We start from the raw sequence: 23,302 nt of genomic DNA, 5'->3' as shown, positions 1-23,302 counted from the left end.
AAGAGAGTCCGCGTTAAAACGCAACAAGAGATATTATCTACGACTATTATCCTCACGCGGCTGCTATTACTATAAAACCATAGTTGATTGTTTCACGGTATGCATACTTTCGTATACGTAATACATATATACTATACGAAGAAGAAACAAATCTAAGAAAAATTAATATTTCCCTTTCGAATTCCATTTCACTTTTCTTATTTCCATCGATTAACATTGCGACGATGGAAACATCGATATTCCGCTTGCTATAAAATGCACTCCAACGCTAAATATAGAGGAGAGTGGGGTAAAATGAAAGGAGCGGGTAAAACGGAACATCGATGTTTCTCTCGGATAAAATCTGCCAATGAGTTAGTCCATAGTGCCGTGTGACATGAGACTATTCCGCTAAACAGCTTTTCCAACAATTCGTGATCGACCATATAGATTCATGCGTTATTTTTCAATTGAGAGAGTTGGATCTTCCGCTGTAGAAGTTTCCATATTGTATTGACGTTTCGATTATTTTTTTTTTTTCAACTGTATTTCGAAAATTAATAACGATAAACACAGCATTGAATCCTATAGTTGATATAGTATTTCCTTTATACTCCACTGTGCCTTGTGTATCGAAGAATGTAACATAACGTATGAGAACACTAATCTCCATTGAATTGTACTTTTTATAAGCGTCCTCTAGAAAAAAAGAGCAACTATTCGATATGCAGCGTGAATCAGTCTTTACCTAGATGAAAACGTTTCTAAAGGGAACGTACGTGACTGGCGCATTGTTTAACGGCATTAATGTATTCCACAGCGGCAGAAGCAGGTCGAAAGTGAAGCTGAAAAAGTGTGGAAAGATATTAGCACCGCTGCACACGATCATTCTAACGTGGCGATCGTTGGTGTACATGTTTTGTACGTTTGCGTGCTTCGTAGCTTGGTATTTAAATTTGTGTACAGCTACCAGAAACAACGTAAATATACATCCAACTCTGCCTAATCTTCTACGATCAATTAGAAGAGATTTTCACGTAATGATATCTTGACAGATATACTTATTGTTAGATGGTAGATACTGTTGATCTGATGAAACTACGTGTTCTAAATGAAACATGAAAAATAGATTATCGTTGTTGCGAGATTACTAGAGGAAATAATATTTCGATGAAATATTTTTCGCGATAGAATTAAATAATATTCGATATCATAAAATTCGCTCCAAAACGAATGAAACAACTACGTTTGGTAGATGGCCTAAAGTTTCAGCATAATAAATCTGCGTTATCGTAAGCTGAAGTAGATTCGCGTGTCTAGTATTTTAAAAAGGCTATTCGCTATAATATCACATGTGCAATATACTTGCACAACGCGAAGTGGGATTGATCTTCTTTCACGGACGGTTTTACCGAATTAAAGTTGGAACGTTTCAGGATTTAGAAAAAATTCAGCGCTCTTCTTAAAAGTTCCTAATGGACTCGTCTCTCCATTGGATTTCGTTCTTCACATCCGATTCTTTAACAAAGATGAAATGCAGGCTGCGACTTTAAGCAGAAGAAAATTATTCGTCGGATTTTTAATTGGTTCATTGGTTAACCTCTTAACCTATGAATATTCAAACGACGGTGGAAAATGAGGAGGAAAGTAAAAAGGAAGAACGGAGGATGATCACGGCTCTGCCAAATCTGTGAGAAAGCTTCACAGAAGCTTCTCAACGATTCATAGAAAGCGATTATTTATATTATAATACAATGTTGTTCGAGTAATACGCACTTTGCTACATTTCCATTCATTAGAAAACTAAATTGTTAAACGTAAAATATTATCTGTTCTTTTAATATAGATTTTAACGTCGCATCAACTATGCGTCTATGTGGTTTTTAGCGACGACAATGTGAGTCGAGAGGGATTTACTAGTTAAGCTTTACCAAATAACAAAACATGAGAAATAATATTATAAATGATATTATAACCACCGTGTACATAATCTAATGCACACAATATTATACTAACCATAAAAAGAATCTTTTAAGCCAACAATTCTTATTCAGTGTTTACACAGAAAATGGATATGGATACAATGGGTACATTGTGATGATAATTATTATTATTATTCAGGATAGGTCAAAGTATCAAATACATTTTTCGAATGTCATATCGCAAAGTAGTTGCTTGCATTATCTACGCAAAATTGAAGAAATGCACTTCGTTTTGTGTACGTTGCTTTATAACAGAACTTCTCTAAATTATGAACTCTCGTTAAATTCTGGTGCTCTGTCGTTGCTTTCTCAAGACTCTTATCCTTCTCGCGAAACTCGCTCGTTAGAATCCCAACCCTCTTCCGACCAACTGACTCGTTTACGGCTTTTCACATTTCTAACATTCAGCCTACTAATGTGAAAACTGATACAAAACGGAGAAACCTTTCGATAAAAATTATTTAATCGACTATTTCACGCGACAATGGTTCCGCCGTATGTTAAAGTGTATTTGCGAGAAAACGAGGATTATTCGAATCATTTTCGTTCGAAAGTCGTCCTAAATAATAATTGCACAACGAAGCTTCCACTTTTATCTCTTCGTAACTTCTTTTTATTCTTTGTGTGTATCTCACGTAGAAAGAAAAGTACTATTGTCATATCGGGAAACAGAACAGGCACTTGCAATTTTATTTTTTCTCTTATTACAGAAAGCTGTTGAAATGTTTCTGTCGCTATACTATGCGAGTATATTTATACATTTTTACGCGATTCTTTCGAATGCCTAAAAGGACAATGGTCCGCTAGGTTTCCGCTTTAGACATACGGCAGTGGTATCGAGTTTATTGCCTCCTATAGAGCACGCGTGATGCCAGAAGCTGATGATACTGACGCCTGCATTCTGCCGCCCCTTTTTACAACCTTCACCGTTTAGTTTATCTGTGGCCCGATTTCATCTCGAGAATTTATGACGTTCTCCAAGTCCTGCCTCCACGCTATTCAAGGATTCGTTTCGCAATTCCTACTCGAATAGCATCACGGTAATATTCTACATTTTCATCGAAAATCCCGATATGGGCACATTTAAAGGTGTCACGAGAATATAATGTGGTTTCGCAATATACAAAATGTGATTCACGGTACGCGAAATATAGAACGTAGCCTGTCCGAAAGTAAATTTATCACGTTAGAATTAATATTTTGTATTACCTGCAATGGCCAAGGAGATACTACGCGTTTGAAACATTTGATTTGTTCAAACGAAACGAACATAAACAAATGAAAAATGTATCATTCAGCTCGTTTCAACGCCGGGTTTAAAAATAACTCGAAATACAGGGAACTGGTATTGCGCGATAATTCGTAAAACGTCGCATCGTTCTTTCGGATTTTAAACCTTTGACAATATCGATCTCGAACATACTGTGTTCCAGATATGTTAATGGTAATTCGTTGTCGTGTATTAATTTCGATCAAAGTATATATTATGTGTATATTGGATACAACGGAGCAAATCGCCTACTCTTTCGTTCCATTCTTTGATTCGATTCGTTCGAAAAAATTGCTTCGTACGATCATTTAAGGTGAAATAAAAATATCTTTCAACACTTTTTCGAAACTCGCTATAAATTTGACCGCTGCGATGGTTTCGTTAGCCGAAGAATTTACGTTCGTGGAAAACGATTTCTCCGGGAAATTTTTATTATTCCGACTCACCCACCATTGAGTACGTGGACTAGAACACTGGCTGACTCGGCCGCAGACGGGGCACATGTGTAATTTCCAGAATCAGCAGGTAACGCCTTTGATATCAAGAGACGCGACGTTCGCGTTTGCTTCTCAGTGACTACGTTGATACCTCCCCTTTGACTGTAATTTACCACGTGATCACCCTTGTACCTGCAAATGTAATAACTTCCTGTTAATTAAAATTGTTTGAAAATGTCAATCGATGCTTTTAGCTACGCCAGAAAGCTTTCCTCTTATTGCGCAAACGTACAGAGATTTCCCAGGGCTTATACAAAGATTCCAATAATTACATCGTAAGAACGTATGAAATTTATTTAGCTTTCGATTACGTAATCTTGTAATTCGACGATTTACGAGGAAAGGTAATACTTTGTTAGTCGTGAATTCCATTATAAATATTATTATATGGAAAGGCAATTTGTTTCAGCGTAATATATGTATATCGAAAATAATCGTTGGAAATTCATGGTAATATTATACTATAATAAATTTCACAGTGAGTAAACTGCATATTAATTTTGTAATTATACGGCGTTACTGCCAGTGCGTTTCCTGAAAATTTCTCTTTTAAAAGATGCGCGACCATTTAAGTGGAACACATTATATTCTAACAGCACGATAATACATACATATACGTACATATACGTTTGGTTTTGAAATAAAACAGATACGAAGCAACGTATAAATTGGAACTTGGATCAAAATAAAACCGAATTTTCTCATTTTATTTCCATCGTACGCGTAGTTCTCTCATCTCTGCGCGTTACTGATATTAATAAATGCTGATAAAACGCGACAACGAATACACTGAACTTGAAAAATCAATGCGGCGAGGAAAAAATAAAAGAGTAGGCAAATGTAACGAAATAAAATAATAATAATAAAAAAAAAATGCCAGGAATATTACAAAACGCCCTCGTTCGAAATGAAATCGGTAATTAAAGCGGTCTAAATTTACACTGAAGTTTGTAATCCTTGATCCACTTTCGGCCTCTTTTGCTTCACCATTCTTTATCAAACAATGAACTTTTCACAGTTCGATCATTCAACCGTTCAATCAACAGAGAAAGCAACGAGAAGAAAGGAAGCAATTCCGATTCAACGACGATTTTCCATCTGCCAATCAGCATCAGCGGTGTTCTACGTTCATTTTAGCATGTAATCGAGAACCGTCTCGATGAATCATGAGGGGCCCTCATTCACGAATGTTCGTTCGTGTTACGCGGCGACGCGACGCCATCGTTCGAATTCACGGCATTTATGTTCCCGAGTAAATCGAATTCGCGAAAGTCCAATTAAACTTACCAATAAATGAATGACGGCGGCTCAGGTGTCTGCAATACTATGCAGGTCAGATTGATGTCGCTTCCGCTCTTGATGTACAGCTCCGAGTTACCGTTGATCTTTGCCTTCGACACTAACAACATAATCAAATCGACGTTAGATCGCTGCATTTTCAAACAGCTCGTAAGCGTATTACGTCGTGACATTGTCGGCGACACGTTAAACTCCCATTTCATTGGTTCGCCGATCGTCCGCGAAATAAACGACAAAGCGTTCGTATGAAACATTAATATGCGATTTTATTTTACGCTTTCCGCGTTCAAACTGAAACTTCCTTTTAACATAACGACAACGTAATAACCAGTTATTATGCCAATTGCAAGAACAACGTGTACGGAGAAACGTTTATCGAAGTAACTTTGCCGCGTTCCCTTAATCAATAAGAGAATTTATTCGCTACAAATGCGGAATATGTGTCAAGCGGGTACTAACCTACGACGCTCAAGTTAAAAGCTTGGCTGATTTTCGATTCGGTTGAAACCTGACACTCGTATGTTCCGCTATCGCGAACTTGCGGTGAACTAATCCTCAAGGTCCATTCGTCAGATCCGTCTCTGTGTAACGACTGGAAACGCTGGTCGTTCGTGTAGGTTAAGATTCCTACGGTGAGAATGTGCAGATCTCGTTTCCTGATCCACGAAACCTGCAAACGAACCAAGAACGATGTTTACGTGACTCGTTTGGAATTCCGGCAGATGTTACGACAGCCACGAAAATCGTTGCATTTCGTAACATTTTTGGAATTTCGAACCCATATGAATATCGATTCGTGGGCGGAAAAAGCCGTTAGTGGAGCAATTACAGAACTGAAAAGCAAGGGACGAGTAAATTTCGTGAAACGATAAATTAATCGTGATTGGGATGTACCAGTGACGATAAATTCTCATAATCTTTTACTGTTACGCTCGAATAATTCTACAAAAACGAACTTAATATTTATCGGATGAAGCGAAACGGAACAGAAATAGAATTTATGATTGTACGCATTGGTAAATTCAACGCGGAATTATCGAGAAAATCTTTCGCAGATTCGATGCGCTTTGTCCGCCAAATTTCGTATTACATTCAATCGTGCGAAATCACATTTTGTCGCCGACGACGAAAAAAATCAATCATAGAGAAAAAAAAAGAGAGAAAGAGGCGGATAACGAGACAGAGATAGGACATGGATCAACTTTGGACAAAGCTCCTGACGCGAAAACGTTTGACCGATTCGCGATAATCTTTGTCCACGCTATCAGCTCCTATCGAACTCAATTATTCAAGAAGGGACGCTGAGCCGGTAATTTTTCACGACAAAAAAATTTTTCACGACAAAAAAATTTTTCACGGTTCAATTTAACTTTCGGTCAGATATAATTAGAACACGGAACACGCGGCAACCCTGGAAAATAGATGGCTTATCGGCGAATCGTTTATTCTTCGTGTTGAAAACGGAGAATTGATACCTCGAATGTCGTTGGGGAAAATTAATTGTAGCAAGACAGCGGTTGTTACGTGCTGCCTGAGAACAATGCAGAAATACACTGCGTTACCGTCCTACGATGTGTTTGTTTTGTCACCGTCGAAATTAATGATAAGAAAGCGTAAACAGCCTTTCCTTCGCGATATTTTCTCCTCAAAAGTAATTTGAAAATCCTTTTCTTTCCCTTCGCTTCATTTTTAAACTTCCTTCCAACCGAACAAAATAAACTTTTTAGTTATTCCCCTTCTTTGTTTTAATATATTATACTATGTATATATATATACTAAAAGCAATTATAGAATCATTGGAACGTTTTCAAAGAAAATTGCTTTATCTTCCCTTCTCGTTGATTTCGTTCTATCTCGGACATTTTTATCACGTCGTGTATCGTCGTACATACATAGGATAATAAAAAATATAAAAAAATATCGGGTATGTATCTTTGTAATAAGGATAACCTAGATATAACAAGGATAACCAGAAGTTGAATAAGTTAGTTAGTAATTACAATGCAATTATCCAGTTACGGTACAAAAGAAAGCACAACTTCGAGCTTTATTATAACGTAAGTTTAGCATTTTTTATCACGTCGAGGTAAGACTTCTATCCTATTTTTAATGCTGCATGACAAGCAACGGTATCCTTGTGAGAGCGGTAAAACCAAGCATATTTTTAAACGAACGTATCCAGCTCGCCAACAAAAGCCAGAGATATGTTGGAAACTCGCAGTTTGAGGCCAAGGAAAAATCCTTTTCCTTTGTTTTCAGCTAAATGAAACCCGAGTACCTGTTACCTACTACCACGCGAATTCTTAACCCAACTTTCGAGAATAGCGGATCTAGATTTAAAAATGTGTAGGAATTTAAATATCCTTTAATTATTCAACAAACCAGAAAATTAGAGTCCATATGAAAATATTAGAAAGCATGCTGGTAACAAAGGGAATTATACGATAATTTAGATCGAATAATGATTCATTTGTCCAATTCCATTCTCCTTTAAAATACATTGCGAATTAATTTCATTTGTAGATAATTGGAAAATCATGTTTCATTGAAATCGCCCTTGACCGTTCGTGCTATTCTGATTTTCCAGAGAACATGGCGCATCTCGACATTTCCATTTATGATTACTCTCAACGAGAATATCGATAATTGAAAAGTATAGGTACCACGTACTATGATCAACGTAGGAAAACCTTTCGTACATTATTGAGTTTCAAACTAACTACATATGTGTATGGTGTATATATATAGCGATAAAGTGACAGAAACTGCGGCGTTATTTTATATAACGTTACGCTTTGTTTCTCCTTTATTTCGTTACACGCACGATCCTTTTATTCTTTACCTATCAGGCTGGTGAAATAAATTCCTCGTAAAATTAACGCACCTATCTATTAAGAATCGACGTTATGCGAGCTTTTAACTCATTAACCAACACGAACACTACTGTCATTATACTTTGTTCATTGTATAACTTTATAATCTCAGATGAAACACCTTTACTTACTGACAGGCACTACTGTGTAACTTTATAATCTAAAATGAAACACTTTTGCCTGCAGGCAAGCAGGTAAATATACTTTGTTTACTCTACAAACTTTATAATCCGAAACGTAACAACTTTACATAGGCAAGCTTGAATAGATCAGAATGGAGAAACGTTATACAATTTCCGAGAAGTAACAAATATCTCTTGATAACTTTATATTCATCGCTTGGATAATAATACGAAAATATTGGAATTCTAATTCTATTGCAAACGCGCAATATGTATATTATATATACATATACCGTATACTACGATACTATAGTCTACTCTAGACTAGAGTATCGATTGCGAACGAAGAACGATTTTAGAGATGTACTTATCGTACAATAAGGATCGGTTTATATATACATTATATATAGATTTAAATCGGCTATCAGAAAGCGAATCCTTAGGATCGGAATTGTTAAGGAAAACTACCATAGGAAAAACGTGTATTGCGTATCCGACGTCTTTATAACTGCGCGATAAATTATGTCTGTATAACTCAAAATGTCGAGATACGTACATGATTAATGGTCCGTCATCGGAACGAAGCGATATAATTATATCAGCACTGTGTATATAAGGTCAATTAAATCTATCCGAATATTTCAGAAAACATGCCAGATACAAATAAATATTACGGACAAGAATTGCAAAATATCGAGAAGGATATACTATGCTCTTGTGTATTTGATCTTGCGGTGATCCTGAAACCTCCTGTAAAGGATGCCTCCGTTTGTTTGTTCGTTACATATTCTTCTAACTAATATTCAGCGCTTTCAAAAGTCTGCGGGCTCGTGTCTTTTGCAACACCCATTATCGAGATATGAACATTAAAATTCAACGCGTTACCGGCGTTAACGTTATCCGATGTACACCACGGAGACACATAAAGATGTTTTTCATAATGCTGCTACTGATACGGCATTGTCGAAACACAAGATTGCAGTTTTCTAATGTTTCCAAAAAATGGTCCGCTCCGAACGGTCCCTTTGGCGTAATACGTACCTCGTACTGTTCCGTGGAATTTAAAAGTTTGTTAGCGAATGGTACGAAAAACACAAGTTTGTAGATCGCGTTTTGAAAACGTCAGAACGTCTGCTGCGAAAGTACGCAATGAAAAATGAAGGTGTCCATTTAAAATTCACTTTTATAAAAGGTTTCAGGGTCACCGCAACATCAAGCAAGCAAGAGTATGATATTTCCGCGTTCGTGTTGCTCAATTTCTATTTGAAACATTTTTTCATATCGTTCGCGTTCTTCTAGATTTTTAAGTGGTTCGATATAAATCGGACACACTGTATATATATTGTTTGGACGTTTGCGTTGGTTGACGACTTTATGAGAAATACCCATCCTCTGCGTCCCGTTCGCGAAGCAGTCGATCCGCCTGGCTCGTGATACATAGTATGTACTTAAGTACGTACATACTTAGCTGGAAGGACCTAATTTATGGCACGCACATGCGGCGGTCGCTCTCTCTCTCTCTTGCCAAGTTCCACGACACGGAAAACCGAACGACAGTTTCGAACAGTGGAAGCTTCGCGTTCTCATTCCAGTTTCTACATTCCATTTAACACGGCCGCTGTCACGCGTGCAAGCGCCGCTGACGCGCAACACGCAAAATTTTCCAGTTGGCGACGACGAACGTGTTAATCCAATTTACAGTTACTACACAGATCGTATAGGTAAACTCGCAAGATCGCAATATGTTTTGATTCGCAATCAAGTTAGTATGTGAATTTTCGAAATCAATTTATCGCGAAACGAAGGCTTCGATAAGCGAGTTTAATTTGGAACTTTCAATTCATATTCTCACGCAACGTCGCTGTTTTTCCATTACGTTTCTATCGCGATACGTTTACGAAAATAACAAATAGTCCGTCAATAATAATCCCTGGAGGAAAAGTGATACATGTATATTGCCCTGTTCATCGGTTTTTAGCGAGTTCTCAGCACTGTTTGAAACAACTAATGGCACGAAGCTGTCGCGCCAAACAACAATACACGGAGTGTTACTGTTACGTCGCTAGGTTGATTTTACGCCTGCGAATATAAACGCCTGGTTTCGCGCAGATAGAGAACCGTACACCACCGTGCACGCGGCTCGCTGGTTGAAGTGGGGTCGAAGCGAAGGGAAATCTGATTTATCGTCGATTACGATCGGTGATTGGATTCTGACGGGTTCCTGTGCGTCATGCGGTGATGCATGAATAACGTCGATAACGAGTAATGTCACTACTCGACGCTGACCCATGCACTTTAACCATCAAAGTACTTTCCATTAAGATGACCGTGGATAGAGTGCGTGATCCTTTGTCTCGCGTAATCACGAGCCAAGTATTTACAATTATATCATATTCCACATCGTATTCGAAAATGCCAGTTTCTTAGCTTGCTACGTTCTGCTTGTACCATGATCGTACCGAGACGAAACGTAAACCGGCATTTTCTGATATACATTTCAGATCATTAAACCCTTCTACAGACGCTCTTCTTACTTTCTAATGTAACTAGACGTTAAAATATCTTTCGTCGAACTAAACTGCTTAATCGCTCGATCATCGTGGTATTAGCCGTATAATTGTAGCATATTAAGCTATACGAATTTCGACCGACATTTTTAATCGGTTGTAGGCATGGGCGCTGGTGGATGTAACAAAATCTTCGATCAAAAGTCTAATTTAAGGAATAGCCTAATGCGAATACTCATATCGCGAGTCTTTGCACCTGCGAATTTTCAATTACTTACATTTGGCGTGCATCCGATTCGAAGGTTTTACAAGAAGAAACGAATTTGGTAATTATTTACAAATTATCGATTGTTATTTCATCATTAATTATCCACACGACTTTATCGGTTTCAATGATCTTGAAATATATCGTGAAATATGTTGTGAAAGTCACGACACTTTGAACAACTTTTCCTCGTACGTGTTGCCATCGTTCGGCTTTACTCTCCGATATATTCGCAGAAGTTTCCGTCTCGACGAAAGTATGATTTTAATAATCGAATAGTCGTCTCTTTCGGTATCACGGCTAAAGTATTTCCAATTTCGAACAATTATAATAATATAATGTAAAGCTTAACACGAATCGTATCTGTCTTATTATTTAATACCTTAAGTTTATAATGATTATCCAAAATAATCCCAATAATTATTATGGATAATAATCCATTCGTCCTTCTTTCTTACGTGACTTGAAAATGATTATCGAGAAGGAGTTACGTTTCGTTAGAAACGCCGGATAAAAGACTTTCCGTCTTTGCCAGAGCGAAGCGTAATCGTAAAGTAAATCGAAGTGAAGTTGTTTGCGAGTATCTTGGCAACTACAGCCGAGCGATGATAACTTGCACAGGGAAAAGTTGTTCAGAAAGTTCATCTTGACAAAATATCTCAAGACCATCGAAATTGGCGAGGTCGTCCGCTTCGTAAACAATTATCATGAATTTTGCAGCAGACCGATCGTGTAAAAATACGCTTGGTCCATCACAAACGTTAAATAAAATTTGGCAAAAGAAAAAGAGGGATATACGTCACGCCGCGGAAGCAGAATTAAAATCGGATCGAGGAATCACGGCAGAATTTGTCGGAAAATGTAGGATCGATGGAACGAGAGAAAAAGAGCGTAGTAGATGAACGGAGCGCGACAACCGGACTTTCATCAGCCGCGGCTACTCATTCGTGTAACACGACCTGGTCGGGGTCTTGCGCGTTTTTATTACATCAACGAGAGTCAGCCAATAAGGTAACTGGAAACTTACAGCACGATCACCAAGATTGCGCACCCTGCAGTGCAGGAAAGCGGTTTGTCCGACGGTCGTCGTGGTATCCCTCTTCGTTGTGTTGTCGAAGTAAGGCTGGCTAAAGGGTTGCTCCCAGTAAGAAGACGGATGGTGCTCCACCACCGATCCCCCGCTCTTCGCCGTGCACTCTGCCAAAAGCAATAAACACCGTTAATGGTATTTCGTTCTCGTCGAGCTAGTCCATCCATGCGTTTATTTTCGTTGCACAAATTTTCGTTGCGTGGATAGATCGAAGGACAGTTGAGGCTGTCGCGTGATACGGAGAACAAAAATGACGTATACTCGCGGTGTATGTACGTACATTGATGGGAGCAACATCTTCGTTCGAACGATTATTCCGATAAAATATAAAAAGTACGCTAAGAGTAACAAAGGATGCACGTTGCTAACAGAAAGGCAAGTACGTTTTACGTTCCATCCTCTTTATAAGCTCGGCAACGAGAAAGAAACGAAGTAAAATAGCGATGTCACGGTAAAATCACAACTCGGTAATGGCTTAGAGACCGCGCCCTAAGGTGTATTGTTATCATCCTTTCTTTCGTAGCTTTCGCGACCGACGAACTGTCAATTTTTCAAATTTGTTTTAACCAAACCGATGCTATATTTTTAAGCTTGACGCAGAAAATTTCTAGGTCCTTCGGTTTGCCCACACTACCGTCGTACCGTTATTTTCATTTTGTACACTTATGCGGGTATTAAATAGCACCTACGTCTAATTGGTTGTTACAGAACTGCATAAAGTTGTAATAGTTCTAGTCATTCTGGCAGTTCTAATAGCTCAGTTTAGTTCTGAACTCGTGACCTCGCCATCAACAAACTGATTTTCACAAATCGACGTAGTTCTTGTTCTTCCGTAACACGAATTCAACTTCCTACTACGATTCTACTCAAATCCTACTCCGTGAAATTTATTAAACGAAGCACGTTGACAATAATATCACGGTTGTTGATATCCGTATCTGAACTCTGAATCCATCCGATTTCATTCGACGATATTATTAAAAAAAAAAGCCCGCTTGTTGTTATATCCATCAAAATTGACCGCATCCTTCGAATGATTCGATTCTCAACATTCCCGAAATAATGAAACGTCTCTAGAGCTTCTACAAACGAGAAAGTTTCTCTATCCCGGCATGGTAATTCCTAGTATTGTACAAGTACTGGTCGTTTTTTCGAATTAGTCATGCAACGAATTTTCATACTGTCATGATATATCATTCGATAAAGTAAGGATATACATATAAATATTCAGGGAATTCTTATTCCACTGAATTTAAATACTAGTTGTCATATTCGTCACGAAGGTGTACTACGATTATACGAATTTCCTTTGTTCGTATTATTATTCACCAGAGCCGCAAAACGAAATTTGAATTTTAATGAAAACGTGTCTGAAAGAATTCACGCGATCAATAATCGATAACTCATTAGTAACGCAAATGTGGCAGCAGGATCTTTTTACTGGAATAATTTTGCTAACCGAATCAAAGGTTTGTAAATGAATTAACAAATTTGTAGAGCGGAAGTTGATCATTTTTCTTCCTTATCGTGGATACATTTAGCATGTATTTTTGTCCCTTTACGTTCTGTACTCTTTGGTTCGGTGTTTCTAAATTCATATGTTCATATATTCAAATTATAGCGATCGATACGCGCATGAATGTACTTTCGAATCGGTTTAGCTCCAGCTTAAAATTCCGACAAAATAATCTTCCATCATCTCTCCTCGTCTCTGACGAGTACGTTTCATCGTAATTGTAAGAAACGCGTTGCACTTCTCTAAATAGACAAATTTTTGTAGCGCAAAATGTTCTCTCGCAAATTATTCGCTGATTATTGAAATCAATTAACGAAAACGGTCAGAATTCATTTATTTCGAGAGAATTCCATATTTTCATTTTTTATCTAGGTCGAATCTTCGAAAATTAATTTTTCGCCATTCTGATAAAGCTCGAATATTTTTGTTTAACGACTGTTTGTAACGTTGACTTAACGCAATACCCAAAGTTGATCAATTTTACTTCGTTTCTATTTCCCTGCATTTTCCCTCGACGGGACATTTACTAGTCCTCAATTTTTTTTCATTTTCATTACTCTTCATGTATATTTTATTCCACGTTCCAGTTAAAATCGAAAGATAGTACGTGCTACCAGAAGAAAATGTTTCTAGCAAATTTCACGTGATAGGAATTTTCTTCGAAAACGTTCAAATAATATCGATGCTTCGATTCCATTGTCAAACTGAACTAAAACTGGACAATTTTTTGTACGATACTCGAACGAATTGAAAACTCCCCTTCACACAGGAATACATATAAATCGCGGAGAACGATAAAATTCGTTATTAGCGAAACATTCGTTCGATCGTTCGTGAAAATGGTTTGCAGACTAGCCAGAAGCGGCGTTTCCTTGCTTTTGAACGTCCGAAATTCGTTGGAACGAAATTATAGAAACGAATTCAAGTGCACGCGCAGCTGCGGCATGATTTATCGGACGCAACTAAAATTTGAATCGATAATTAATCGGTCGTATAGCCAGCATTGCGACAGAATCGCGTGTTCGCGTTCAAGGGTCCTCTAATGGTTGGCTTTTTCACCTGTCACTCAGTTTGTTCGTCGTACTGCTCTCGCTGTTAGCTTTTTGCTAGAGAGCCACGTTACACGAAACGTCCAGTCATAAGATATTCGAGCACTAGCCGGTCGATAAACTCGTGTAAAAAGGATCGTAATTGGTGTCGCGCTCTACCGGAACACGCGACATGCGAAAAAATACTTCGCTTTTGATCAATATCGTCATCAAGTTTTTATATTCGAGCGAACGTGAGAAACGCGTAGAACGCATCGAAAGCTTCGAATCGGCTCGATCGTCGTGTTGCTCCGATCGAAACGATAACGACAAAAAAATATGCCACTGCGTTTCTACAACCTGTGATTTTCAAATAATCGATCACTATTTTAACGTTTTCCATCGTGGCTTCAACATCGTTTCTCAATTTTTATTAGTTTCCGCGTATTTACGCAGTTCCTAAATCAACCTTCAAATATTTTTCTGCTTCAAAATAACAGATATGTTTTTCTATTCCCGGTTTATTTATTGTCTTTGTAACGGTAATCATATTCCGTACGGAGCAGTATTTCTCTTCTCGGTAAATTGGATTTCACCGATTCGATCATTTGTCAATTAGTCAATTTATTTAGTTGTGTGTAAAAATGAAAATTAATCGTCATCGAGATAGCTAACAACAAGCAGCATCGTTAAATATTTCTCTTCGGCGATGTAAATTTATTAAACGAAACATTCGAGGGTTAAAATTCAAAGCAAACGTAACTTTATATTCTATTTCTCAGACTACTATGACCGCCGCGTCGTAACGACTTTATTTCCAGCTAATGATGTTTTCACTGAAATACCGTGTCGTTATATCTCCAAGGGTTTCTTTACACGCCTCAGTGAAGTTGGAAATTTTATGAAGTTTCTCGCGTCAGAACCTCGTAACTTGCAGGTCGATTTTTCATAAACGCGACGATGTTATTATTAAGATCTCGAATTATTCGACAAAGTTGCACGTTTGACGAACCGCCTTAAATGATTAACGATAACACAAGATCCAATAAAGCGTGTTTGATAAAACAACAGTAAGAAATTGCAGCTTAATTTCGATAGTATAACCTGATAATAGACTTTTTATCCAACAAACTGTAACGTATCGATGAATAATAACGTCGCAGAAATGATACAGTCGTTTATAACTTAATTTATGGCTGGGATAAAACGAAGAACAGTATTTTTATAACAAACGGGGCATTATATGCATATTCGCGGAATAAGGTAAAACAAAGTAAACCGAACGTGTTACGAAAATGCATACACGTAGCTTACGGCAAAGTAATACAGCGCGGCAATAAATAAATAGTTGGCAACTAATACCTCATGCGATATTTGTTAGCTGCATTGTACAATATGTAGATTTACCGGCGATGGATTTATTTCGCTTGTAAATCTATTAAAAGAAAAATTGTTTTAACCGCATCGTAATGGCCATCCATCCTCTCTATCCAACTATGTACGAACAAATAAATTATTATCGTGGTGAACGCGAATTTCTCGGTATATCAATGAGAAATTGCTGGAGAATCTGTGAAAAAACAGGCTCCTGTCCACACGACACGGATCAGGGGCCAAATATGCCTTAAAACGCGGATGAAATTATGTGATTTCATTGGTAGTTTAAAACAAGGAAACATTCGTATTTCCTTATTTTCATATATTATAAGTTGCACGCCACGCGTCTTACTCTTGGGCGTTCGCGGTTAGTTAGCAAGACAATTCTTGGAAGGCTTAGCGACGAAAGGATGAGGAGGCGTGGAAGGGATGATAGTGGTCATCAGTCGAAGGAAACATAAATGTTTCCTTATATTTCATATATTATGTTGTAAGCTGAACGCTACGCATCTTATTCCTGAGAATTCGCGCCAATTGGCAAAAGAAGGCTCAGTGGCCAGCGAGCCGAAAGCCGAGAGGCGTGGAGGGGATAATAATGGTCGTCTGTTGAGGACACAGCTCGAGATTATTTATACAGATTCATTAAAACGGAAGTCGTCTGAAGATGGTAGCTGCAAAGGAGGAGTTCGTTAACCTTCTTTGTTCTATCTGAACTTTGGTTTTGGAATGCTTTGAAAAAAACTCGAGGTGCTTGCTAATGGCTTGAAACGAACCACTCGTCGATAGGCGCCGTTCGTTGAATCGCGCTTCTTTTTGTACCAACTTCTACCAACACCTAGCTTCCGTTTCCTCGCCGACAGATAGTTCGGAAGAAAAGCATCGGCATCGGCAGTGCAGATTCGCGGGATGCTTTTGTGTGCCGAACTATGCCAGAAATGTTTTAACATCTGTAGAATATTTAACGAGGAAAGTCGGGATTTAAAGGAGCCATCGCATCGGTTTTCATCTTTGCTTCGCCAAGTTACAATTATCTTGGAGGCACGGTATTGTCCCTCGATGGTTACGATCGGAATTACCGAGAACGCGATGGATATTCTATGGATATGCCGCGTCGTCGGAACAGCAACGAGCATAATACAGTTATCGGGTATAAGAATTTTTACATATCGGAGCGCGTTCTGTTTTGCGACAAAGGTCTTTACAGATAACGAACCGAGCCTTTCCTCTTTCTAATTGAGAAATTAAAAACGAGACCCTTGCGTTTTGCGCCACGTGATTGTTTCTACGATATCTGTTATGAAATATTTGCAACGAATAAATAATATAATAGAGAAGAATTAGGTTCTTTCGCGTGCTTCGTTATTTCATTAATTGTAAGAGAACGCGGCTTCGATAACTGTTACGTTATTATTTCCATCGAACTTACACGTACGCGTCGTAATATAATTCCACCGAGAGATAACCTACGTCATTCTCCGAGTACTCGCCAGAAAAGAGAAACTTTCTTGTTTTAGCGGAGAAGCCAATACGAGTCTTTGTGAAATATATTTAAAACGTTTGTCTGTGGTAAGCGCGGACGGATCTCGCTGTAGACTACTGCTTGTTGCATCTATCTTTGTTTATCATATTGTGCACAACGAAACGAAAGCAATTAATTTAATAGCAGCAACGAATAATCGCGTCTGGAACCTCCAACAGAATGAATTTGTTGGAATTGTCGATCAATTCAATTCTCTACCGTTTAATTAATTGCTATTGTTCACGCGATGAAATAACGCGATATAACTAAAAATAACGAACGATAAATACGCAAAAACACGCAACGATACTATACACGTATATCCACCAATAAACCGCTTCCCTGTTACAGAAGGTTTCCTAGCGTTTTACGTTTCTAGGTTACTGACGAGTCTAGCAGAGCCAGGCTGAAATACACACTTTTCTTTTCTTTAATCTCACACTATTGTTCCACCTTTTTCTTCGGTACAACACTCTCGCAGTTCTGTTCTGTTGTCAACGTTCGTTGTATTTATAGATAGTGGTTTGTACGTTTGAAGGCGATGTACGTTCTCAAACCGAAGACATAAGAGACCACGCGGGTGTATTTAATAATGTTTAAAGGGAATGGAAGAAAGAAGGTAGGAAAACATCCTCGAAATATCTCGTTGCGCTCTTGCTAACGGTAAGTGAGAATGAAATGCGAAACCTCTTGCTGAAATCCGAGTGGCTCGTGTCCTCGACATCACGCCTTGCTCGTTCTGAAAGTTAGCACATACCGGAAGTAGTGCACTCCACGCATTCTCTAGCTTGGTTTTTTCTACACAAACCTCCTCACGATACGATATCTTCCACGCTAATGTCATTTTGACAAATATGTCACAAATCTGCTGTTCCACTTTCTCGGATGTTGCTCCGATAACGTATCGTCGAGGTCTGTTATTACGTCGTTGAAAATCTCGCCAGTAACTCGTTCGCTCATTTCGACGCTAACTCGACCAAGTAAATTTCTCAAGCCTCGAGGTACGAGTACATCCGACGTACATCATCGATTTCTCTGTTAATTAACGTGTAATTAGAGATTTTATCCCATTCGGATAATTATCAAAAATGTATTAAACCAGGGAAATAAAACTTCTTCGACTCGATTTAACGATGATAAACGAACGACTCATCTCCATTCTGTCCTCTAATTTTCCTCCGTGAAGGTTACTTCTACGTAAAGAATATTCCTCGCTGTTCGATGCGATAAGATCGTCAGTGTCCGATCCTAAATTAAATTTCAAACTGTATCGGACGGTAGACGGAGATTCGGCCAAAAAACACTGCTAAACGATTCTTTGATAAATCGATACGAGTTAGGTTCTTCGTATCTTGATAACCACGTCTGGCACACGTTAGCCTCGAAGCACGGATAAATTGAACTCTCAGCTCTAAAGACCGACTATTGGCTATAGGATATAGTAGATAACTAGAGATTCGTCTAACAATCTAACTCGTCTTCTCTTACCATGTTATTCTTTCGAGATGCTCGTATTGTGAAACGCGAACGTTTTAGGTATAAGTCTCTATACGTATCTTGGAAGTCACGTCTACCTAAGTTTCCATTAATCTTACGTTAAAACTTAACGCGTTGACTTGTTAAACACGCCTTGTTACCGTGGAAGAGTTCGCTGGCCTTTGCCGTATGAAAAAGTTGCAACTCCTGAAAGAGCAACCGTGCGCGCTTCGTCCAATCTTTTTGGAGCTGATGAATGTAAGTTGCCGCGATTAACGAGTGTGTTTATTCAAACGAGCGTGCCTTTCTTCGATAGTAAATAAGAACCGGGTTACGTAAATCGCGCAGAACGGTCCACGCTATACGAGAGACGATCTATATAACCTTAGAAACGATGCTCCCTCGTTTCCTGTAAAAGTGAAACGCCGAGTGAAGAAGACTTTTCGTCGTTTCGTTTCTTTTACTGCGCGGGAATAAAACACCAGGAGAGATAGTTCTTTTATTATTTTACTATTGTCACTTCATAAAAGTAAGAACGAGAATGGTAGAATTCTTTTATTTCTCGTTCCTCTCATCTTTCTTCTTTTATTTTTTCCTTCGTGGAGATATAACGCTAAAGAGGAAACACTCTGGTCGTTAATTTTCTCCGTGTCGTAAGTGTAATACGTAAAGACGCAAATTTTCTATCGTTCCGAGCTTCTGTTTCGGTTTTAGCTTTCCGTATTACGAGAGATGTAGCGGAATTTACTCGAGTCGTTCGGTTTTTCAAAATTAAACGCGAGCAACAGGATTCTCGATTGTCGTTGCCTGTACCTTTATCGCGGAAAGTTGAAACGAAAGAAGGAGATCTCTCGGCGATCGTACACGTTGCATCGAGTCAAATCGAAGGCAACGTTTTAACTTTGTTATTACATTCGGTGGAAGAGTTTGATATTCGAAAATAACCGAATCGCGTTAACATAAAATAGGAAATAGAGTATCAGAGCGAATCATGGATCAAACTCAAATCTTGTTTTCGTTATACAAGTTTAAACTTGCATATAACGTAGTAGAAAAGTTGTTCGTAAACTCCTATGACGCTATATCGTTATACAATAAGACTTATCCGCACGGAGAGTTAGGCAACCGAGTCGTACGATCAGTTCCGCCATCACAGATTTTCCTACGAGACATCTTTCAGCCTCTCGACGAAATTTATCATCTGACAACCACCGATGTAGTCTCAAATTAGCAAACTCACCCCGAGGCTTTCAAGATCAACGGCGCATGCTTTCAAGCGCGTTTCAGGAAAAACGTTTAAGCAACGACGAATTAGGCCAGTTCCATTCGCGTCATGTCGATTTTTTACAATGGCGAAACAATAACCTTACGCAATTTTATATCGCCGTAAAAAAATTCGATCGCTTAACATATATCATAGACACGTATCTGCTGCAATACAGATTTTAAAGTGCACTTCGTTTCTACCGTTATTCCATCGTAAGCTAACGTAGCAGATAGTTACGTTTAATATCAATGTCTACGCGTACACGTAAAAGATAGAAATTTAAATAAATAAAAGATTTCCTTTCGCGAACAAAATAGTCCGAGAGGAAGCATCTGCATCACAAGGTCTATCTTTCCGAATTATGCAATTTTATTTCTCACTGGATCATCCTCTCGAATCTAGAACATCGGTGACTTACTTATGTATATGCGTTCATGTACGTGTATATCTATGTAGGTTTTGCATGAGAATACATCTTGAAAGAAAGAGATATTCAAAATATCGGAAAAGCGACGTGAGAGAAGAGAGAAGACTTAGGAAATAAATTCAACAGAACCAAACTACTATTCTCGAGGTTCGTAAATGCCGTTTCCACTTCAATGATATTTTACTTACGTCGTGGCCAATCAGGATATTCCCTGAATTCAAAACCACGGATATATAACAACGATATAAATATATAACAAGGCGAAACGTTAACCGCCGTGTATTACGACAGTCAGATCGATAACGTTTCGAGCGAGGTGGAGTTCGTGATAAATCAGAAAACGTAAGAGCAGGGCGCATTTATCAGGCGAAAAACGGATCTCTAACGAAAATATGAAGATTCATGTTTGTGGAACACGTTTAAATTGGAATCTGTCGCAGTGCTTGGCGCAAGTGCTTGCCGTAATGCGAAAACTTTTTTCGAGTCGAACTCGACGTCTTAACTTGGCTCCTGTTCTTTCGCGAAACACCCGCACAACGACTAAAGGACTACGGCTCAAGAAGCCACGAGTATAACGTATTACGAGTAGGTATACTTTTTCGCTCTCTTCTGTCTACTCTCCGCCTGTTTTTCTCTCAGGATTTCCGTAATTCCTTGCTGTCGTCGGTGAATTGAATTCCGAGGCATTTTTTAAGAAATCGCCAGATCTATCGAACGCTTTCAAAGGCGGAGCTTCTTCGTGATACCGCGACCGTGCTGGTTCAAAAGAATTTTCTTGTTTGCGGGAATATCGGGCAAATACATATAACCATGAAAATGTAGAAAGCGTAGTCGATAAACAGTGAGAGTAGATTTTCTTCATCTTGCGTGGATATTCCAGCCGGACTAACCGAAAGGTAGAGAAACACGAGAAAATACTTTGCGCGAGTTGTAACGGATTACATATAGCGAGAGAATAATATATGGCGCATAAACAGGAAGTTTTATTTGATTCTGAAATTAAATAAGATTTATTCAGATCGTTTCGAAACGACACATTTCGCGGCGAAACTAAGAACTTTGTTCTTTAGGTAGCGCTTTATGTTTTAAAGCTCCACGGGGCGTTTCTCGTGGTACGCTCGTACATAGTTATTCAACCACAAAGTATTCTGGTTACGTTTTCAATGAAACTATTTCCTCGTCTTTTGCAACGAGAAGCGTCTATACCGAAACGAATAACGTTCCGAAATATTACCGCTAAATATATTTCGCTCGCGTAAATTGTTTCATACGAATAAAACTCTGCAATTCCTATTTACTACTTTTGTTTGAATTTTATGTTAAGTTCGACACTACGTGGGTATCTGTCTCTTATTACTAATTCGTAATAATACCAACATCGTGATAATATTAATTTTCATAATAATATCAATATCCTGGTTATGCATTCGCCTATAAAGGATGATACATGTTAATATACAGTAACATAGAGTATTGAATTTCAAATATATGTATATTTCCAAAAATACATGGTTTCCGGTACAATCAATCAAATCGCGGAATATCCTACGACTATATGTATTATGCGACGCTTACTATGTATAGTTCTGCAGCATCAAAATAGCGCCTGAAATATCGTGTATCGGTTTTTAACGTTTAAAAATCGCAAACGCAAAAATATCACGGTGACCCGGCAAACCGAACTCGAACTACGAATCTAGCGCAACTCGGGGGACGAAGGTGATCTTTAAACTCAACGCGACGTATGCAGCGTATCTGGTACAAGCTACGAGTCACGGGGATGAAGACTATGATATTCGGTGCCGCAGAGCGTAGACCACGCCGTCTGACACCTTCTACGAAGATTCTAAGAATCTAAGTAAGATTAAACGCGAAACTTTCCTACTCACGGAAATCTATAAGGAAATATCAAAGTCTGTGCTATGAAATTTCCGAGTAGTAAGGATTAACGAACTGATTCACGATTAAACGTAACGAAGAACGGCGACATTCGCGATCTTTTCATGAAAATTTCCCGTTTTCTGATTCGTTGTTTTAATTTCGATAAAAATTCGATATCGCCGATATGGCCGGTCGCGATGAAACAACACTCTAACGGGAACAGAATGAAACGTTCCGTTTAGAATAACAAAGTCGAGTTGAATTTTTCAAATGTAGCGCGTGCGTGTGAGAACAATTTTTACGTTTTATCACAAATGAAAAATGCGTATGAGGTAATATTTGATCGTTTGAACTGGACTGGATCCTGTGAATTCAGTTTCCGGAGGTACGTTTTCCATATTGATATTTCTTAAATCAGCCAGAAACGTCGGTGGCTACCACTGGATAATAAATGGTTCTTTTAACCAGAAGTGTTCGCAAGAGCGTTCGATCGGTTTCTACCGTTATCTGCCATGGAAAACCAACGAGGAGTTTTCGCGTTTTACGGGTCTCTTCTTGTGTACTTTCGCCTCGTTAATGGAAGCAATCCAACAGGATGATATATACATTTTCCTTAACGAAGTATAAACTGTTACCACGATATTTTATGGATTTTGCTGCTACCACTTTTGAACGGAGAACATTTTTAATTTACTCTTTCCTCTATTCCTACTTCGTAGTAATTTGTACGGTTTTAGTAATGATCCGGTAAAGTGCGACGTTATTTAGGTCATTCGCATAGCTATGCTTTCCGCGTTAAAGTTCCTATCTGTATTTTACATTCGGAACTTCTCGTCTCGTAAATTAAACTTTAGATTTGTGATATCGAATATCGAGGGAAAAGAGCGATAGCTTTCCCAAGCGAAAGAGTAAAACTTGTTACTTGAT

At 38.4% G+C, this 23,302-nt stretch overlaps 1 protein-coding gene and 1 long non-coding RNA gene across 9 annotated transcripts in view; both read right to left on the bottom strand.

Annotated features, from left to right (window-relative positions):
* The window catches only part of LOC126924698 (basement membrane-specific heparan sulfate proteoglycan core protein-like), a 261,267-nt gene that overhangs the window by 42,164 nt on the left and 195,801 nt on the right, over nt 1–23,302 (bottom strand). For 7 of the 8 annotated variants that reach the window (XM_050739474.1, XM_050739478.1, XM_050739477.1 and 4 more), the window contains 4 exons: nt 11,822–11,991; nt 5,487–5,697; nt 5,016–5,127; nt 3,678–3,860 (listed from right to left, as the gene is read on the bottom strand). In XM_050739474.1, the coding sequence (XP_050595431.1) occupies nt 3,678–3,860; nt 5,016–5,127; nt 5,487–5,697; nt 11,822–11,991 (676 nt within the window). The remainder of the gene's footprint in view (nt 1–3,677; nt 3,861–5,015; nt 5,128–5,486; nt 5,698–11,821; nt 11,992–23,302) is intronic. The other variant, XM_050739481.1, reaches the window with a different exon arrangement.
* LOC126924718 (uncharacterized) overlaps nt 1–23,302 on the bottom strand; it is a 242,865-nt gene that overhangs the window by 63,902 nt on the left and 155,661 nt on the right. The window lies entirely within an intron of this gene.

The sequence above is a fragment of the Bombus affinis genome, chromosome 15 (genome assembly GCF_024516045.1).
Source record: "Bombus affinis isolate iyBomAffi1 chromosome 15, iyBomAffi1.2, whole genome shotgun sequence".
NCBI classification, from domain to species: Eukaryota; Metazoa; Arthropoda; class Insecta; order Hymenoptera; family Apidae; genus Bombus; species Bombus affinis.
The sequence above is the reverse complement of the archived record's forward strand: the minus strand, read 5'-3'. Positions and strand labels throughout refer to the sequence as shown.